This window comes from Mus pahari, chromosome 15 (assembly GCF_900095145.1).
Source record: "Mus pahari chromosome 15, PAHARI_EIJ_v1.1, whole genome shotgun sequence".
NCBI classification, from domain to species: Eukaryota; Metazoa; Chordata; class Mammalia; order Rodentia; family Muridae; genus Mus; species Mus pahari.
The window spans coordinates 30,745,945-30,760,926 of NC_034604.1; the positions used below are offsets into that span (position 1 = coordinate 30,745,945).

General features: G+C 37.3%; 1 protein-coding gene across 5 annotated transcripts in view; it reads left to right on the forward strand.

The window, feature by feature from the left end:
• Nucleotides 1-8,317, forward strand: part of Matr3 (matrin 3) — a 32,194-nt gene extending 23,877 nt beyond the window's left edge. For 4 of the 5 annotated variants that reach the window (XM_021215095.2, XM_029546748.1, XM_021215096.2 and 1 more), the window contains exons 11-15: nucleotides 427-470; nucleotides 870-1,239; nucleotides 4,216-4,438; nucleotides 4,936-5,057; nucleotides 7,118-8,317. In XM_021215095.2, coding sequence (XP_021070754.1) covers nucleotides 427-470; nucleotides 870-1,239; nucleotides 4,216-4,438; nucleotides 4,936-5,057; nucleotides 7,118-7,168 — 810 coding nt within the window. In that variant the 3' untranslated portion in view covers nucleotides 7,169-8,317. The remainder of the gene's footprint in view (nucleotides 1-426; nucleotides 471-869; nucleotides 1,240-4,215; nucleotides 4,439-4,935; nucleotides 5,058-7,117) is intronic. The other variant, XM_029546750.1, reaches the window with a different exon arrangement.
• Nucleotides 8,318-14,982: the final 6,665 nt, after the last annotated feature.

A 14,982-nucleotide genomic window follows, 5' to 3' on the forward strand; every position in this document is an offset into this window, starting at 1 on the left:
GCCCTGGCTATCCTGGAACTCACTTTGTAGACCAGGCTGGCCTCGAACTCAGAAATCCGCCTGCCTCTGCCTCCTGAGTGCTGGGATTAAAGGCATGTGCCACCCCGCCCGGCTTGTATTTTTCTTAATCTTAAAAAAAAAACCTTTTTCTCCAGAATAGAGGTTGTTGTTTTATGAAAACATCTTCCATTTTTCTAACTTGTTTAAAATTCATTGGAACAGGTATATTACCAAAATGTTATTGCTTACTTCTATATTGATGTAGTGGTGAGATGAAATTTTAAAATCCACGCAGATTTTGTTGGGTATGGTTGTACAGATGTATTTATTATATAAAAGAGTGTTGCAGTGTGTTACTTGATTGATATATTCTACAGATGAGTAAAATTTGATGTATTTAACTTCTACAAAATTTTTATCTTTTAGATTCCTAACAGAGGCATTGACTTACTGAAAAAAGATAAATCCCGGTAATTTGATTTTGCTTGTGTCTGTATATTATGTAATAATTACTAGTCTTTTGCTATGACAGACTTTTTGACCAAGGCAAGTTCATGAAAGAATAGTTTATTTTTGTTAAACTATTCAGTCCAGCATAAAGAGGAAATAATGACAGTCAGAACTTAAAAAAACTGGTCACATCACATCCGATAATCAGGAAGTAAAGAAAGCTAAATGCTTCCATTCAGATAACTCTGTTCGTTTTATTCAGTCAGGAACTTTAGGCATTCCATGGGATGGTACCAATATTACCACTGCAGCTGACCTGGTCTTAGATAGATATTACCAAATTAGAATCAACATTAACCATGTATACTGCTATATTAGGCTTTATATTTCAAGTCCACAATCAAAATATCTCTTTGCAGGAAAAGATCCTATTCTCCAGATGGAAAAGAATCCCCAAGTGATAAGAAGTCCAAACCTGACGGTGCGCAGAAGACTGAGAGTCCAGCTGAGGGTAAAGAACAAGAAGAGAAGGCGGGGGAGGATGGTGAGAAAGACACTAAGGATGACCAGACAGAACAGGAGCCAAGTATGCTTCTTGAATCTGAAGATGAACTGCTTGTTGATGAGGAAGAGGCTGCAGCACTACTAGAAAGTGGTAGTTCAGTGGGCGATGAGACCGATCTTGCTAATTTAGGGGATGTATCTTCTGATGGGAAAAAGGAGCCTTCAGATAAAGCTGTGAAAAAAGATGCAAGTGCTTCAGCAACATCCAAGAAAAAACTTAAAAAAGTAAGGTTTTATATTGATGTTTTAACTAGAATACTAAATCAGATCAGTTTTTCTTATAGATTTTTTCTTTTTTTTTTCCAAACTGGGTTAGATAGATATCTCAGGTACAGTTCAAGATAAAAGCATTTAAAGAGGAAACTGCAATAAAAATATTTCCTTAGCCAGGCGTGGTGGTGCACGCCTTTAATCCCAACACTTAGGAGGCAGAGGCAGGCAGATTTCTGAGTTCAAGGCCAGCCTGGTCTACAAAGTGATTCCAGGACAGCCAGGGCTACACAGAGAAACCCTGTCTTGAAAAATCTAAACAAAAATATATATATTTCCTTATAGCTGCAAAAAAAGTGGTCAACTTTTTTTTTTTTTTTTTTTTTTTTTAGATTTATTTATTATATGTAAGTACATTGTAGCTGTCTTTAGACACACTAGAAGAGGGCATCAGATCTCATTATGGATGGTTCTGAGCCACCATGTGGTTGCTGGAATCTGAATTCAGGACCTCCTAAACAGTCAATGCTCTTAACTGCTGAGCCATCTCTCCAGCCCAAAAATGGTCAACTTTTAAAGAAAACGTGTAACAAAAGTACAAGAAAGATGTCAAACTACAAAGCTTTTATATTGTATATGTATCAAAATTCTGATATTTTCAAGAAGCTATTAGCCATACTGGCATGCCCGTGTAATCTCAGCACTTTATGCAGGTTTAGATAATAGATTCAGAAATTAGAGGTTCAATGAAGTGAGACCCAGACAGCTACTAAGAAAAGGGTATGAGTTTGAAGTTCACCAACTCAAGTAACTTTAACCATTTAAGTTATTTTTGAGCACCAGATGTAGTACATACATTTCCAGGAGTGAGGCAGAACCAACCAGATCTCTAAATACAAGATAGCCAGGAAAACAGAAGATCCTTCCTTTAAAAAAACAAACAAAAAATAATGCTTTTGAGGCTGAAGAGGTGGCTCAGCAGTATAGCCAGGTGGTGGTGGAAAACAAATCCTAAAACTAAGGGTTTCAGGGTTTTGTTTTTTTGTTGTTTTTGTTTGTTTGTTTTAAAAGTTTGTCATTTTGGATTTTTTGCTCTTTCAAGATGGGTTTTCTCTGCGTAACTCCTGCTGACCTGAAACTTGCTGTGAGGACTAGGCTGACTTTGAAATTAGTTTGCCTGCCTTTGCCTCCTGAGCTCTGGGATCAAAGGTGTGCACCATCACTTTCCTAGTAATATTCGATACTTTAATGGCTTTTAAGGGAATTACATTAGAAAATGAAGGCTAGAGATAATGTTTAGTACTTTACTTGGTATTCACAAAGCTCTTGCCTTCATTCCCCAGTACCACATAAAAACTACATAGTGCCTCACACCAAAATTCCCACCACTCAGAGACAGAGAAGCAGAATCAGAAATTTAAGGTCACCACAGGATACATGAAACCTTGTTTCCAAAAAATAAAAGGTAGCTGGTGTCTAATGAATGTCAGCCAAGATTGTCATCTAGCCTTCATGTTGATGAACACATCAAGATATTAAGTGTAGCCTTTAATCCCAGCACATGAGTTCAAGGACAGCAAGCTCTCAGTTTCACAGAGAAACCCTGTTTGAAAACAAAGAATGAAATTTCTTCTTTTTTTAAATGAGTTATTTGTTTTATTAGTGGTGCTGAGTATATAGAGCCTTGAGCTTGACACCTCTTAAGCAGGCTGCCACTGAGTTACACCGTCGGAATATAAACACTTTTAAATTTTTGTAAATTTTTAAAAATGATGTATTTTTAAATTTTCTGTATTTGTCTTTTGACTGCATGTGTGTCTGTGAATGTGTCAGATACCCTGGAGACTAGAGTTAAAGTTTTGACCTTTCATTTGGGTCCTGGGAATTTAAACCTAGTCCTATGGAAAAGCAGTCACCATTCAACCATTGAGCCGTCTCCAGCCCGGGTATAAGTATTCTCGATGTTTTTGCCTTAGATGAGTCAGGCTTTTAATCATTTGATGATGTATGAGTGTTGGTGACCCTCGTATTATGTTGTTGAAGCTTGGTGAATTTGGTTCTCTAGAGGGTTCTCTAAAGGCTGCACGTTAAATACTCGACCACTGAGAAACAGCCATAAACTTTTATTTTTAATTTTATAACACGCTAAAATTGGCCATTATTAGTCCTCTTTTTTTTTTTTTTTATAAAGATCTATTTATTATTGTATGTAGCTACACTGTAGCTGTCTTGAGACATACCAGAAGAGGGTATCAGATCTCGTTATGGATGGTTATAGCTGCTGGGATTTGAACTCAGGACCTTTGGACGAACAGTCTGTGCTCTTAACTGATTGAGTGAGTGAGTGAGTGATTGAGTAAGTGAGTGAGTGAGTGTAAGTACAGTGTAGCTATCTTCAGACACTCCGGAAGAGGGTGTCAGATCTCCTGATGGATGGTTGTAAGCCACCATGTGGTTGCTGGGATTTGAACTCAGGACCTAAGGAAGTCAGTGCTCTTAACCGCTGAGCCATCTCTCCAGCCCCTAAGTAATGCTCTTATAATTGACCATCGGGCCATTCCTTACACTATGGCCAGTAAACCTGTTATTTTAAGACATTTAGTGAGACTAACAGAAAAATTATCTCCTTAAATCTTAAAGATTTATGGTGCTGAGGTTTTTATTCATGTTAGGAAAGTGCACCATCTGTGAGCTGCATTCTTACCCTAATAAAGTGCTATTTTGAGATAATACAAAATCAAGTCAGGCAGGATAGCAAAAGGAAGACAGACACTATCCTTTACCATTTGAGTAAAACAAAATCAAATGGATACTGCAAGGTAATCGTTGCAGAGTAAATATATCTTAACAGCTTTTCCCAGGGTTTATGGAAGGTTTTGTCAGTATAAATGAGGTTGGTGATGAGGAAGATTCCAAACTTCAAAAATTTCGTATGCAGGCATGATATTTATATGTGATAACAAAAATGATGATGGTTTGGTTGAAATTAAGGTGGACAAGATTGAGGAACTTGATCAAGAAAATGAAGCTGCCTTAGAAAATGGGATTAAAAATGAGGAAAATACAGAACCGGGTGCTGAATCTGCTGAGAATGCTGATGATCCAAATAAAGACACAAGTGAAAATGCAGATGGCCAAAATGATGAGAACAAGGAGGATTATACAATTCCAGATGAGTATAGAATTGGACCATATCAGCCTAATGTTCCTGTTGGTAAGCTTTAAAGATTTTTCTCTTCCCCTCTCTGTTTCTCCCAACAAGTTTATTAAAATAAGACTTAAAAATTGATCTTATATAAGCTCTGCTCTGATAGTGTATAAAGTTATACCCCTTGGTGAATTAATTAATTTTAAATTTTTTTCTAGGACTGCTCTATATTTCTTCTTTTTTTGTGTGTCTCCTAATTTTGTATTATGTTGCCATTCCCACTGTGTTCTCTCCTCATAATGATTTCTAAAATTACACATTGCTTTTTGTTTTGTGTTTGTTATATATTCTTGTCTTTCATTTTAAGACTATAGTTAGGTGGGATCTTGAATATCAGTTAAGTAAAAAGAAAGGGTAATGTGATATTGTTGGTATTTTTAGCTTAGGCCATACTGGGCTTCTCACACATGTTTTCTGATTCAAATTATATTGACAGGAAAAAAAGATTTGAGACTAAATTTTAAGTTTACTTAATTTGTAAGAATGTATGTTTGTGTTTCTAGGTATAGACTATGTGATACCTAAAACAGGGTTTTACTGTAAGCTGTGTTCACTCTTTTATACAAATGAAGAAGTTGCAAAGAATACTCATTGCAGCAGCCTTCCTCATTATCAGAAATTAAAGGTAAGGCTGAATATAAGAGGAGACTTGTGAAAACTAACAAATGATATACGTTATAGAAATAAGTGAGATACAATGTGTGTATGTCTCTGGACCCAGCATAATGCCTTATCATTTTTCCATAATTGCCTGGACTTTAAGGAGTTTAATGGGTTCATCAAACTTATGCCTCTTTTCACTCAAATGTTTAAACAAGATTTAGTGTTGCCACCTATTGAATATGCCTAATCTGCCAGTCAAAAATACTTCAACATGGGGCTGGAGAGATGGCTCCAGTGGTTAAGAGCACTTACTGTTCTTCTAGACGTCCTGAGTTCAGTTCCCAGCAACCACATGGTGGCTCACAACCATTTGTAGTTGGATTTTATGCCCTCTTCTGGTGTGTCTAAAGAGAGCCACAGTGTACTCATATAAATTAAAAAAACAAAACAAAACAAAACATAAAAACTCCAACACAATACCACATCTAGCTTAGTAGCAGAAATAAATTGTTACCAGAATGTTGATACACTCAAAAATACTGTGTAAAGTTGTATTTGTAAGATTAGGAGCCAGGTGTGGTGGCGCACACCTTTAATCCCAGCACTCAGGAGGCAGAGGCAGGCGGGTTTCTGAGCTTGAGGCCAGCCTGGTCTACAAAGTGAGTTCCAGGATAGCCAAGGCTACACAGAGAAACCCTATCTCAGGGGAAAAAAAAAGTTTAGGGAGATGGCTCAGTTGTTAAACTGCTTGGTGTAAAAGCTCCCCAGAACTCAGGCAAATGCTTGTAATTCTAGCTGTCAAAGATGGAAATGGAAGAGGTTGGGTAGTGAAACCAGCTTTACCAGCAAGATTTGGGTTTGATTGCATTAGTGAATGAGGTTGCAGGTAATCAAAGAAAATGCCTGATAACCAATCTTGTACTTAAAAATAAAATAGCCTATAAGTGATATAGAGATGCAGCTTAGTGGCAGAGTTCTTGGTAGCATGTATAAGGTTCAGACTTTAAAGCACTAAAAAGAAAGGTAGAAAAAAAGATATAATTAACTACCTTTGAACTGGGTTTCATGGAGCCTCATCCAAATCTGAATGCTCTAAAACTTCTAGTCCCAGTGTTTCAAACATCAAACAAGAGAAACTCTACCTGTTCAGTTATCTTAACACATTTTCTGTAACAACTGGTGGATAATTGGTAGCTTTGTATTTTAATGAATAATTTGTCCTTTGTTATATCATTTTTTGTTGTTTACAAATGTATCTTTTTGTAATCTATGTTTCCTGACATTATGGATATAGAAAAGAAGGGTTATTTTCAGTGCTAAGAACCATTTACTTTGGGCTATATGGCATCAAAACCAGTGTTACCTAGAAGGCTACACTTTATGACACTTTCCTTCTGTATTGAGAGAAAAGTATAAATCGGCTGCATTAAACAGTCAGTTGACAGTTTATGTTCCTCAGATTGACACTGACCTTTTTGACACTTAACTAGATGTTTTGTGGGTTTTTATCCTTCTGTTTTTATGTTTGTTTGTTTGTTTTCGTTTTCTTTTTAAGGATATAATGGCTTTTAACCCTCTCAATCAAAAATGACCAATCTTAATATATTTTAACCAGTAACAAACTGAAATCCTTTTTAAATATTCTTTATGTTCCCTTAGAGTCTGTATCTAGATACTATTCATTAGATCATAGGTGGTCTGTCAACTCTGTTGTAAATAAAGTCTTATTAGAGCACAGTCCATCATATCCATGGTCTTTCAAGTATTGTCTATGACTCTTTTAGGTCAGTGAAATTGCTACAGCAAAGATAATCTAGCTGTTTCTTCCTATATGAATTTTCATTTCTAAAAGTTAGGGTTAATTGCACATTGAAATATCCATTTTCCTCATTTGCCATTTTTTTCTTGATTATTGTGTCCTGAGCCAGTTTAGTTTTGTATGTTAAGATTACCTCATTTGTAAAATATTAAAGTGTTAGCATTACGTCCCTAAAGTTGGACTGAATGTTGTATTTTATAATTAATACATATACTAGGTGTTTTTTAAATTACTTACACTCTGTAATTCTTTTCCCCCCTCAGAAATTTCTGAATAAACTGGCAGAAGAACGGAGGCAGAAGAAGGAAACTTAAGATGTACAAGAAGCTTAATTATTTCAAAGAAAACGATGGTTCTTTGATTTTAATGTTAACCTTTTTTAAAATACAATACTGATAGTTAGAAAACTACTGTACTCTTTTGTTTTAGTGGAAAATAATAGATGTCTGTTCATGTGTTTAAGTGTTATAGCAAAAAGTACACATACGGTTAAGTTAATGAAAAAGTTTTTGTTTCATCTGAGTGACAACAGACAAAAGTACTTCCTAGAGATTGACTGTTGTAAGCTATGGAAAACAACTTGCACCACTAAGAGAAAGATAACATAGAACCATTCAGAAAAATGAAACTTAGTAGCTTGAGGCTTCAAAGAAATGTCAACTTTTGATTCCATTCAATAAAGAACAAAACCAATTGTATTTTTTATTACTTTTCATCTGAAACATTCCACATTTTAATCTGAGCCTTGCAGACTTTTCATTTGACTTTGGAAACTGTTTCGGTTGCATTGCATTTTTAGAGAACTTCATTCATGTGAGATGCAGGTGCAGTTTTCTTTTAATGTCATGCTGTTTAGATGATAAGAAATATTAAGTAATTGACTTTAGATTTGTATTTTTTTTTTTTTTTGAGTTCCTGCTAGGTTTTGTACTCTAGTAGTCAATGTTATTTCAGTGAAATGTAAAAATATTCCCGTTCTCTTTGACCAGTATTAATTTCTTGAGAACCTATTGCTTGTCACTTGAATCCTGTAGCTGTCATACATCTCTGGTATAAGCAACATTTGATTTTTGAAGTGTGTAAACCATCTATATTTTCAAGATGTAATTTTACATTTCTGCATTTCAAAACCAGTTTGGCCATAATTCTAGACGCACGCTTCTAATTCATGTACCTGCACATGTGACCTTTGTGAGCAGAAATTTGCATGTATAATCTGTGTTTACTTGTAACTCTCTGGTTATATACTGCTTATATCTGTGGATTCAAGTTACTGAAGTGAATACCAATAAAAAAAAAAAAACTTAGGCCATGTTGATTGGTTGGTTAAACATGTTTGGATGTTAACCAAAATATTTGTCCATTGTGGCTTTTTATTCACTGTTAAATTTTTATGCATGCTTTAACAAATTATTCTTAAGTCTATATTGGTGTTCTAAAAACTACTAAAGATTTTGCTTTAGTGCTGATGGATTTCTTGTTCTTGTTACGTGACTAAAAATGAGACTTTTTCTTTAACCTTACAATTTTAAATACTGAGGATAAAGAAATTGCAAAAGTTCAAATTCAGAGATCTGTGCCTTTAACAATAGATTTAAAGTAGCATTGGAAAAAATTGTCGCTGCTTCAAAATAAAGAAGGCATTTTTGGTGTGTTGAATAATCTGAAGACCCAAGAAGAGCTTTTATTTAAATCGGTGACAAATAGTAATTGTCTTTCAAACTCTCCGGCCTAGTTGTATTTAAAATTATATTTTAAACATATTGTTGGGTAAAATTTTAGTAACATGGACAAAAAAATCCTTGCCAATCTTCAGTTTAATTTTAGCTGTTACTAATTATATGCTTTTGTAATTTCTTTTTTCTTTTTTTCCTAATCTAACAGCAACTAAAACAAATTGTGGATAGCGCCAGGCATGGTGGCATATATCTTTATTCGCAGCACTTGGGAGGCAGGGGCAGGTTTGCCTTAAGTTAGAGGAGCCTCCTGGCCTATATAGGGTTCCAGGCCACTATATAACCTTGTCTCAAATGAAAACAAATAGGCAAAAACAAAACAAACAAACAAAAAAAACCCCAAAAACTATATATACAAATGAAAACATGATACCCATCAGCATTGATAGTTTGTTGTATTGACCCTATTGTGTGAATTTAGTAACTTGAGAAGTACTTTGAACAGTTTATCTTGATTTGTGGCTTTAAGAAATCAGGTTTTATCGGGGTGATGATCATATAGGCAGGTGGGTAGTCCTGTGTGACTGAAAGTTCCAGAAAGGTAAGGCTCTTAAACAGAGAACAACCAAAAAAAGAAAGTCATGTCTCCTTGGTTTTGATTGTAGTTTTGATGGTATCTAGTTCCTTTGTTTTGTAAATAAGCTGCTTGTGAGGAATCTATAGCATGATCTTTTAGATTGTTTGAAACAGGGTTTCTTCTTCTATCCTCAAACTGTCCTGGAATTGGCTCTAGACCAGTCTGGCCTAGAACTGGCAGATATCCAACCCAGTGCTGGGATTAAAGGCATGACTACCACTACCCAACTTGGCAAGGTTTTTTTTACTTTTGAGATACAGCTCATTTTATATTGGCAAAGTATTTTATAGAGTTCACTAAGCCCAATATGTCAGAAGTATACTCATAATAATCCCAGAACTCGAAATGCAGACAAGATCAGAAGTTTAAGATCATCCTCTGGCAACAGGAGTCTAGAATGCAGACTATGTTTTGCTACTATTTAAACTTAGAATCCCGCCCAAACTTCTGTGTACCTAGTCACATACCTGCTTCCCCCAGATCTAGTTTATGGCTATAAAAGAATTGTTTGTTTTTATACCTGTTAGAATGTTGAACATATTTCCTGCTATTTCAGCCTTTAGTCTTATTATTTTACAAATGTAAGTGAAGGTTTTAAGAGATGACCTGAGTTTATTTTAGAATCCCTTTTTATTCATTGCTAGGAAGTTTGAGTTCTCATAGTGTTGTTCCTGTTGACATTTGTGTTACTTATGTATCCCAGAAGTAAATTTTGTGCAGTAGTTAGGCCCACTCTAGTACTCAAGAGAGTACAAAGTTAAGCTTCAGTTTGACCCCAACCTGAGCAGTGTAGATGGTCTGGAGGTAAGAGGAATTTCTAGCTATAGCATATGCCACTGACACTTTTATGTGAGAATATGGACACATGCATCTTTGTGGAGATCAGAGATAAACTTTCTGGGATTATTTTTCTTCTGTTCATTCCCCAGATCAAACTCAAGTTATCAGACTTACGTGGCAAGTTATTTACCCACTAAGTATTAATGGCCCTCTTAAGATTTATTTTGCCGTGGTGGCACATGCCTTTAATTGCAGCACTCGGGAGGCAGAGACAGTTGGATTTCTGAGTTCGAGGCCAGCCTGGTCTGCAAAGTGAGTTCCAGGACAGCCCGGGCTATACAGAGAAACCCTGTCTCAAAAAAATAAAATAAAATAAAATAAATTTTTTTTTTTTTTTTTTTTTTTTTTTTTTTTTTTTTTTTTTTTTTTGCTTTTTCCAGGCAAGTAGCTGAAACTTACTATGTCAACTGGGCTGACTTCCAAAGCAGAAGTCTGTGTCTGCCTCCCAAGTACTGGGATTAAAGGCTCACATGACTATACCAGGCATTTGAGACATGCTTAGTTGTTAAGCATTTTTCACAGTAAAGTTTTTAGAAGTTAAAATATGCAGGCAAGATGGATGTGGAGGTGCATGCCTGCCTTCAATCCAGTGCTAGGAGGCAGAGGCAGGGGAACCCTTAAGCTTGAAGCCAGCCTGAACTACAGAGCCATTTCCAGAGCTAAACAGAAACTTGACATTTGGAGGATAAGGGGTTCTGGGCTGGTTTCTGGCTTGAAAAACATGATGCCCTTCATTTAGAATTTATTATAGCTGGACCTTTCTCTTAAGATGTCTAGCTGAGAATAATCACTGTAGTGTGGGAGATCTAATCTAACCCAGGACTTTGTACACTCTGTACACTTTGTACACTCTGGGTAGGTAAGTGCAATACCTTTACAAGACTAGACATAAGATGTTCCAGAAGCATAGAGAGTCCTACTGTGTGAGGATATCTAGTTGGTTGATATGGTTTTGGGGGCTTTGTGGGTTTTTGTTTATTGTGGTGTTGGGTGTTGAACCCACTCCTCCAAGTAAGATGTAGATTTGAACAAAATGCTGTTGAGTTTTAGTGCCACTGCATATGAAAAGTAAGGCCAGTTTCCTCAACTTGGCTAGAATTAAATCAGAAATGAAGATGACACTTGTAGTCCAAACTACTCAGATATCTCAAGTTACAGATGAAGAGCAATTTCAACAGCATAGTGAAAAAGAAAACTTTCGAGAGTTTCTCTGTGTGGCTCTGGCTGTCCTGGTACTTGCTCTGTGGACCTGTCTGGCCTCTGCCTCTTGAATGCTGGTATTAAAGGCCTATGACACTACCACCCATCAAACATTTAAATGGAAGATTACATTTGACTATAAATGCAAGTTCCACGCTGCTAGCTACCAAGTTATGAATTGACCTCTATTTTAGATGTGTGTCCCAGACTGGAGGTACAGAGCTATCTTAAAATTCTTGCTTAGCATGTTCAGTCCACAGTACTAGGAAACATGTTTGTGTCTTTGAGAGCCACCTAAGTTGTAATGCCATGTGAATCCATGGAAGAGATCACAGTTCAAGTACTTACTAATGTAATGACTTCTAATTTTCTGGTCATAGCTATCTGACCCATCTTTAATCAGCAATTGAGCTGTAGAAAGCCAAGCCAAACTGGAGAAGTCTTTACAATATTGCACACACCTTAGTCATCACCTATTCAGATCTGTTATTTATACTATAAATATCTATGTGTAAATCTCTTCTAGAAAAAAAATTCTACAGAATTACCCATCACTTCACATATGCATTCAAAAGCTTCAATTAGGGGAACATGAGTCACTCGGAAGGTTGAGGATTGGGGACCATTACTAGAAATTTAGTAAGCCACCTATCAAGACCTTGTTTCCAAAAGTCACACTGAATAATCCTTGAGTTATTCAGAGATAGGCTTACAGACTTCAGTGGTGGGGGTTTTAGGGTCTATTGCTCAACTTTCACTGGATAAAAATAATACTTAGCCTCTTTTAAAGCAGCTGTTTTGAAACAAGGTTTTTGTTTAGGGGTGTTTTGAGACCAGGGCCCTTGCTGGTCTGGAGCTCACTGTATAACCTAGTCTAGCTTCAGCTCACAGAAACATTTGTTTCTTTTGAGTGCTGGGTTTAAAGGTATATTGACATTAGCTACAGCCGGGGGTGGGGATTGGGGCTGGGGGCATTGGCTGAGGCCATCCATAAGTAGCTGATGATGTTGAACTTGATCTAAACTGTGATCATTCTGCTTTTACCCTCCCAAGTGTTGGTGTGTGCCACCATGCCCAACTTTATTTAGTGCTGTGTATCAATCTCAAGGTTGAGAATATGGTAGACAACTATTTAATCCAGGCCCTTACATGTCTTAGGCACACATTGAACTACTAATATGCTTTGAGACAGTTCTCACTAAATTGCTAACTAGAGAGTGCTTAGTAACTCATGAACCTCTGCAGCCAGGTTTAGAGATTGAGCTCTGATAGAGTGCATGCTAAACAAACACTTTTGGTTTTTCAAGACAGGGTTTCTCTGTATAGCCCTGGCTGTCCTGGAACTCAGAAATCCGCCTGCCTCTGCCTCCCGAGTGCATAAACACACTTTTTTTTTTTAAACAAACACTTTAAAGATAACTTTTTGCCTTTTATTTTGGTCTTTAAGTGTCAAAGTTGGCCATGCATTTGTAGTGTAGCCCAAGTATGTCTGAGTTTTGTGTTCTTTTGCCTCCAGAATAGCTGAGATTCTAGACGTGTGCCACTACGTTTGCCTAGTGGGGTGTTGGAATTACCCAAATGTGTGGTTCCTCTTGTCTATAACTTACCCTCCTCAAGAGACCAACACAGAAGGATTGCCATGAGTTTAAAATGAGCATGGATTACAGGGTTTTTTTCTCTTTTCAGGGGGGAAATGGGACTATAGAAATGACCCAGAGTCAGTTCCCAGGACCCACATGGACATACATAACCACCTTTTAAATCCCACACTAATGTGGCAGATATATAAACATATTTTGTTATAAGTAGCTCCGATTGCAGAATATGTAATCTGTTCTTTCTACTGTAGACTTGTATTTCACTTATTTTCCAGGTTTCTCACCAATACTCTGGTTTTGAGTTGCAAATCAACAACAGTTTGGCTTGTTTTCTGAGGACCAAGGTTATATTTACACACCACTACTAGAGTCTGCACACCATCACTAGAGTCTATCAGCATCCTTTGGATAAGTCTCTCTTCTCAAAACTATATGCCTGCTCAGCAACAACAAAGTCAAATTTTCCATAACAGTTGGCTATAATTGTGGGACTTGAGCTTACTGGTTTGTTCACTTGCTTACAGGTGAGAGGTTAAGATGAGAACAGTTTAGTATGCAGTTCTTGTTTATGTTTTTTTGTGTGAGTTTTGTTTTGTTTTGAGACAGAGTTTCTCTATGTAGCCCTGGCTGTCCTGGAACTCACTCTGTAGACCAGGTTGGACTTGAACTCAGAAATCTGCCTGCCTCTGCCTCCCAAGTGCTGGGATTAAAGGGTGTGTGACACTAGAGTAATTAAACTATGTTAGATGACACATGTTGATTTCTGTGGGACTTAAACTGGCTGGAAATAAATGGGAAGGAGTAGTGCACACACACACAGACACGGGTGCACCCTGTCACCAAGATTGGCCCAGGGTAAAAATGCTATTTGAAGGGTGGTGAAGACAAAAGGGCATAGTGCATTCTTACTACAAAGAGAATGTCACTGGTGCTAAGACCTTGGAAGCATGGAGCTGGCTGCAACTGTTTACAAAAACAAAAGCCACAGAAGAATTTGGTTGTTTTGATGAATACTACAAATGAGTTTCTTTTTTAATTATTTTTTTAAATTTTATGTATGTGAGTACACAAACACACCAGAAGAGGGCATCAGATCTCATTACAGATGGTAAAGAACGAACCACCATGTGGCTGTTGATAATTGAACTCAGGACCTCTGGAATAGCAGTCAGTGTTCCTATCTGCAGAGCCATCTCTCCACCCCAAATGTAGTTTTCTAAGGATTAAAATTTTATTTTCAAATTCATATTTCCGGCATCAGAGGAAGGACATTTAATGGGGTTCATATGTCCTCTTAAAAATATACCCAGATAATTTTTCACGCATCTTTACCTTGCTTAGTGTTACTAGACATAGACCTTAGAACTAACCAGTAGTAATAACATGGAAATGTGGGCCCACTATGCTGAAAGGTGGGAATAAGCTTAAAGGGTTAGAGGTTGGGTTGGGTTGGTTGGTTTGTTATGGCATGTATAGATATCAGATATAAGTCTGTGCAGTTCGTGCTCTCCTCCTTTAATGTCCTAGGAATGGAACTCGGGTCACAAAGCTCACACTGCAAGCGTTTTTGCCCACCAAGACATCCTGCTGGCAATTTTCTTTTCCTTTGGACAAGATCTCTTGTCACAAAAGATAATCTTGCATTCCTGCTTCTGCTTCCACTTGAGTGCTGAAATTGCTGGTGTGGAAATTCTTTTGTCTCGCTTCTTAAGTTTCCTGTCTTGGTTTTAAAAGAGGCTCTGCAGGCTGCATAGGAACGACCCGCTGGTATTCCGCTATATATATGCCCCTGATTTTACTTTTTTGCTTATGTCAGGATCTCAATATGACATTAGTGCGTAGTTCTGTGTGTGTGTGTGTGTGTGTGTGTGGTGTGTTTAGAGTCATTTGGATGTTCTTTTTGCTGTATATACTTGAAGACACATATGCATACCTTAGTTTCCAGCTCCCATAGCCACAGAATCACATCAGTCTGGTGGAGCCACACATACCTCGAAGTCAACAGAACTAGAAAAACCCTTATTGGGTCTTGACAGAACACCTGAAGAAGAGCACTACACAGCAGACCTTTGGAGCCGCGTTCTCTCTTGCGTCCTCTATTGGCCCAGCGGGGAAGCAAAGACAGAATGGGTGGGCGGGGCCGGCGGTGACGGAAGTGAAGTCACTTCCGGGCAGGG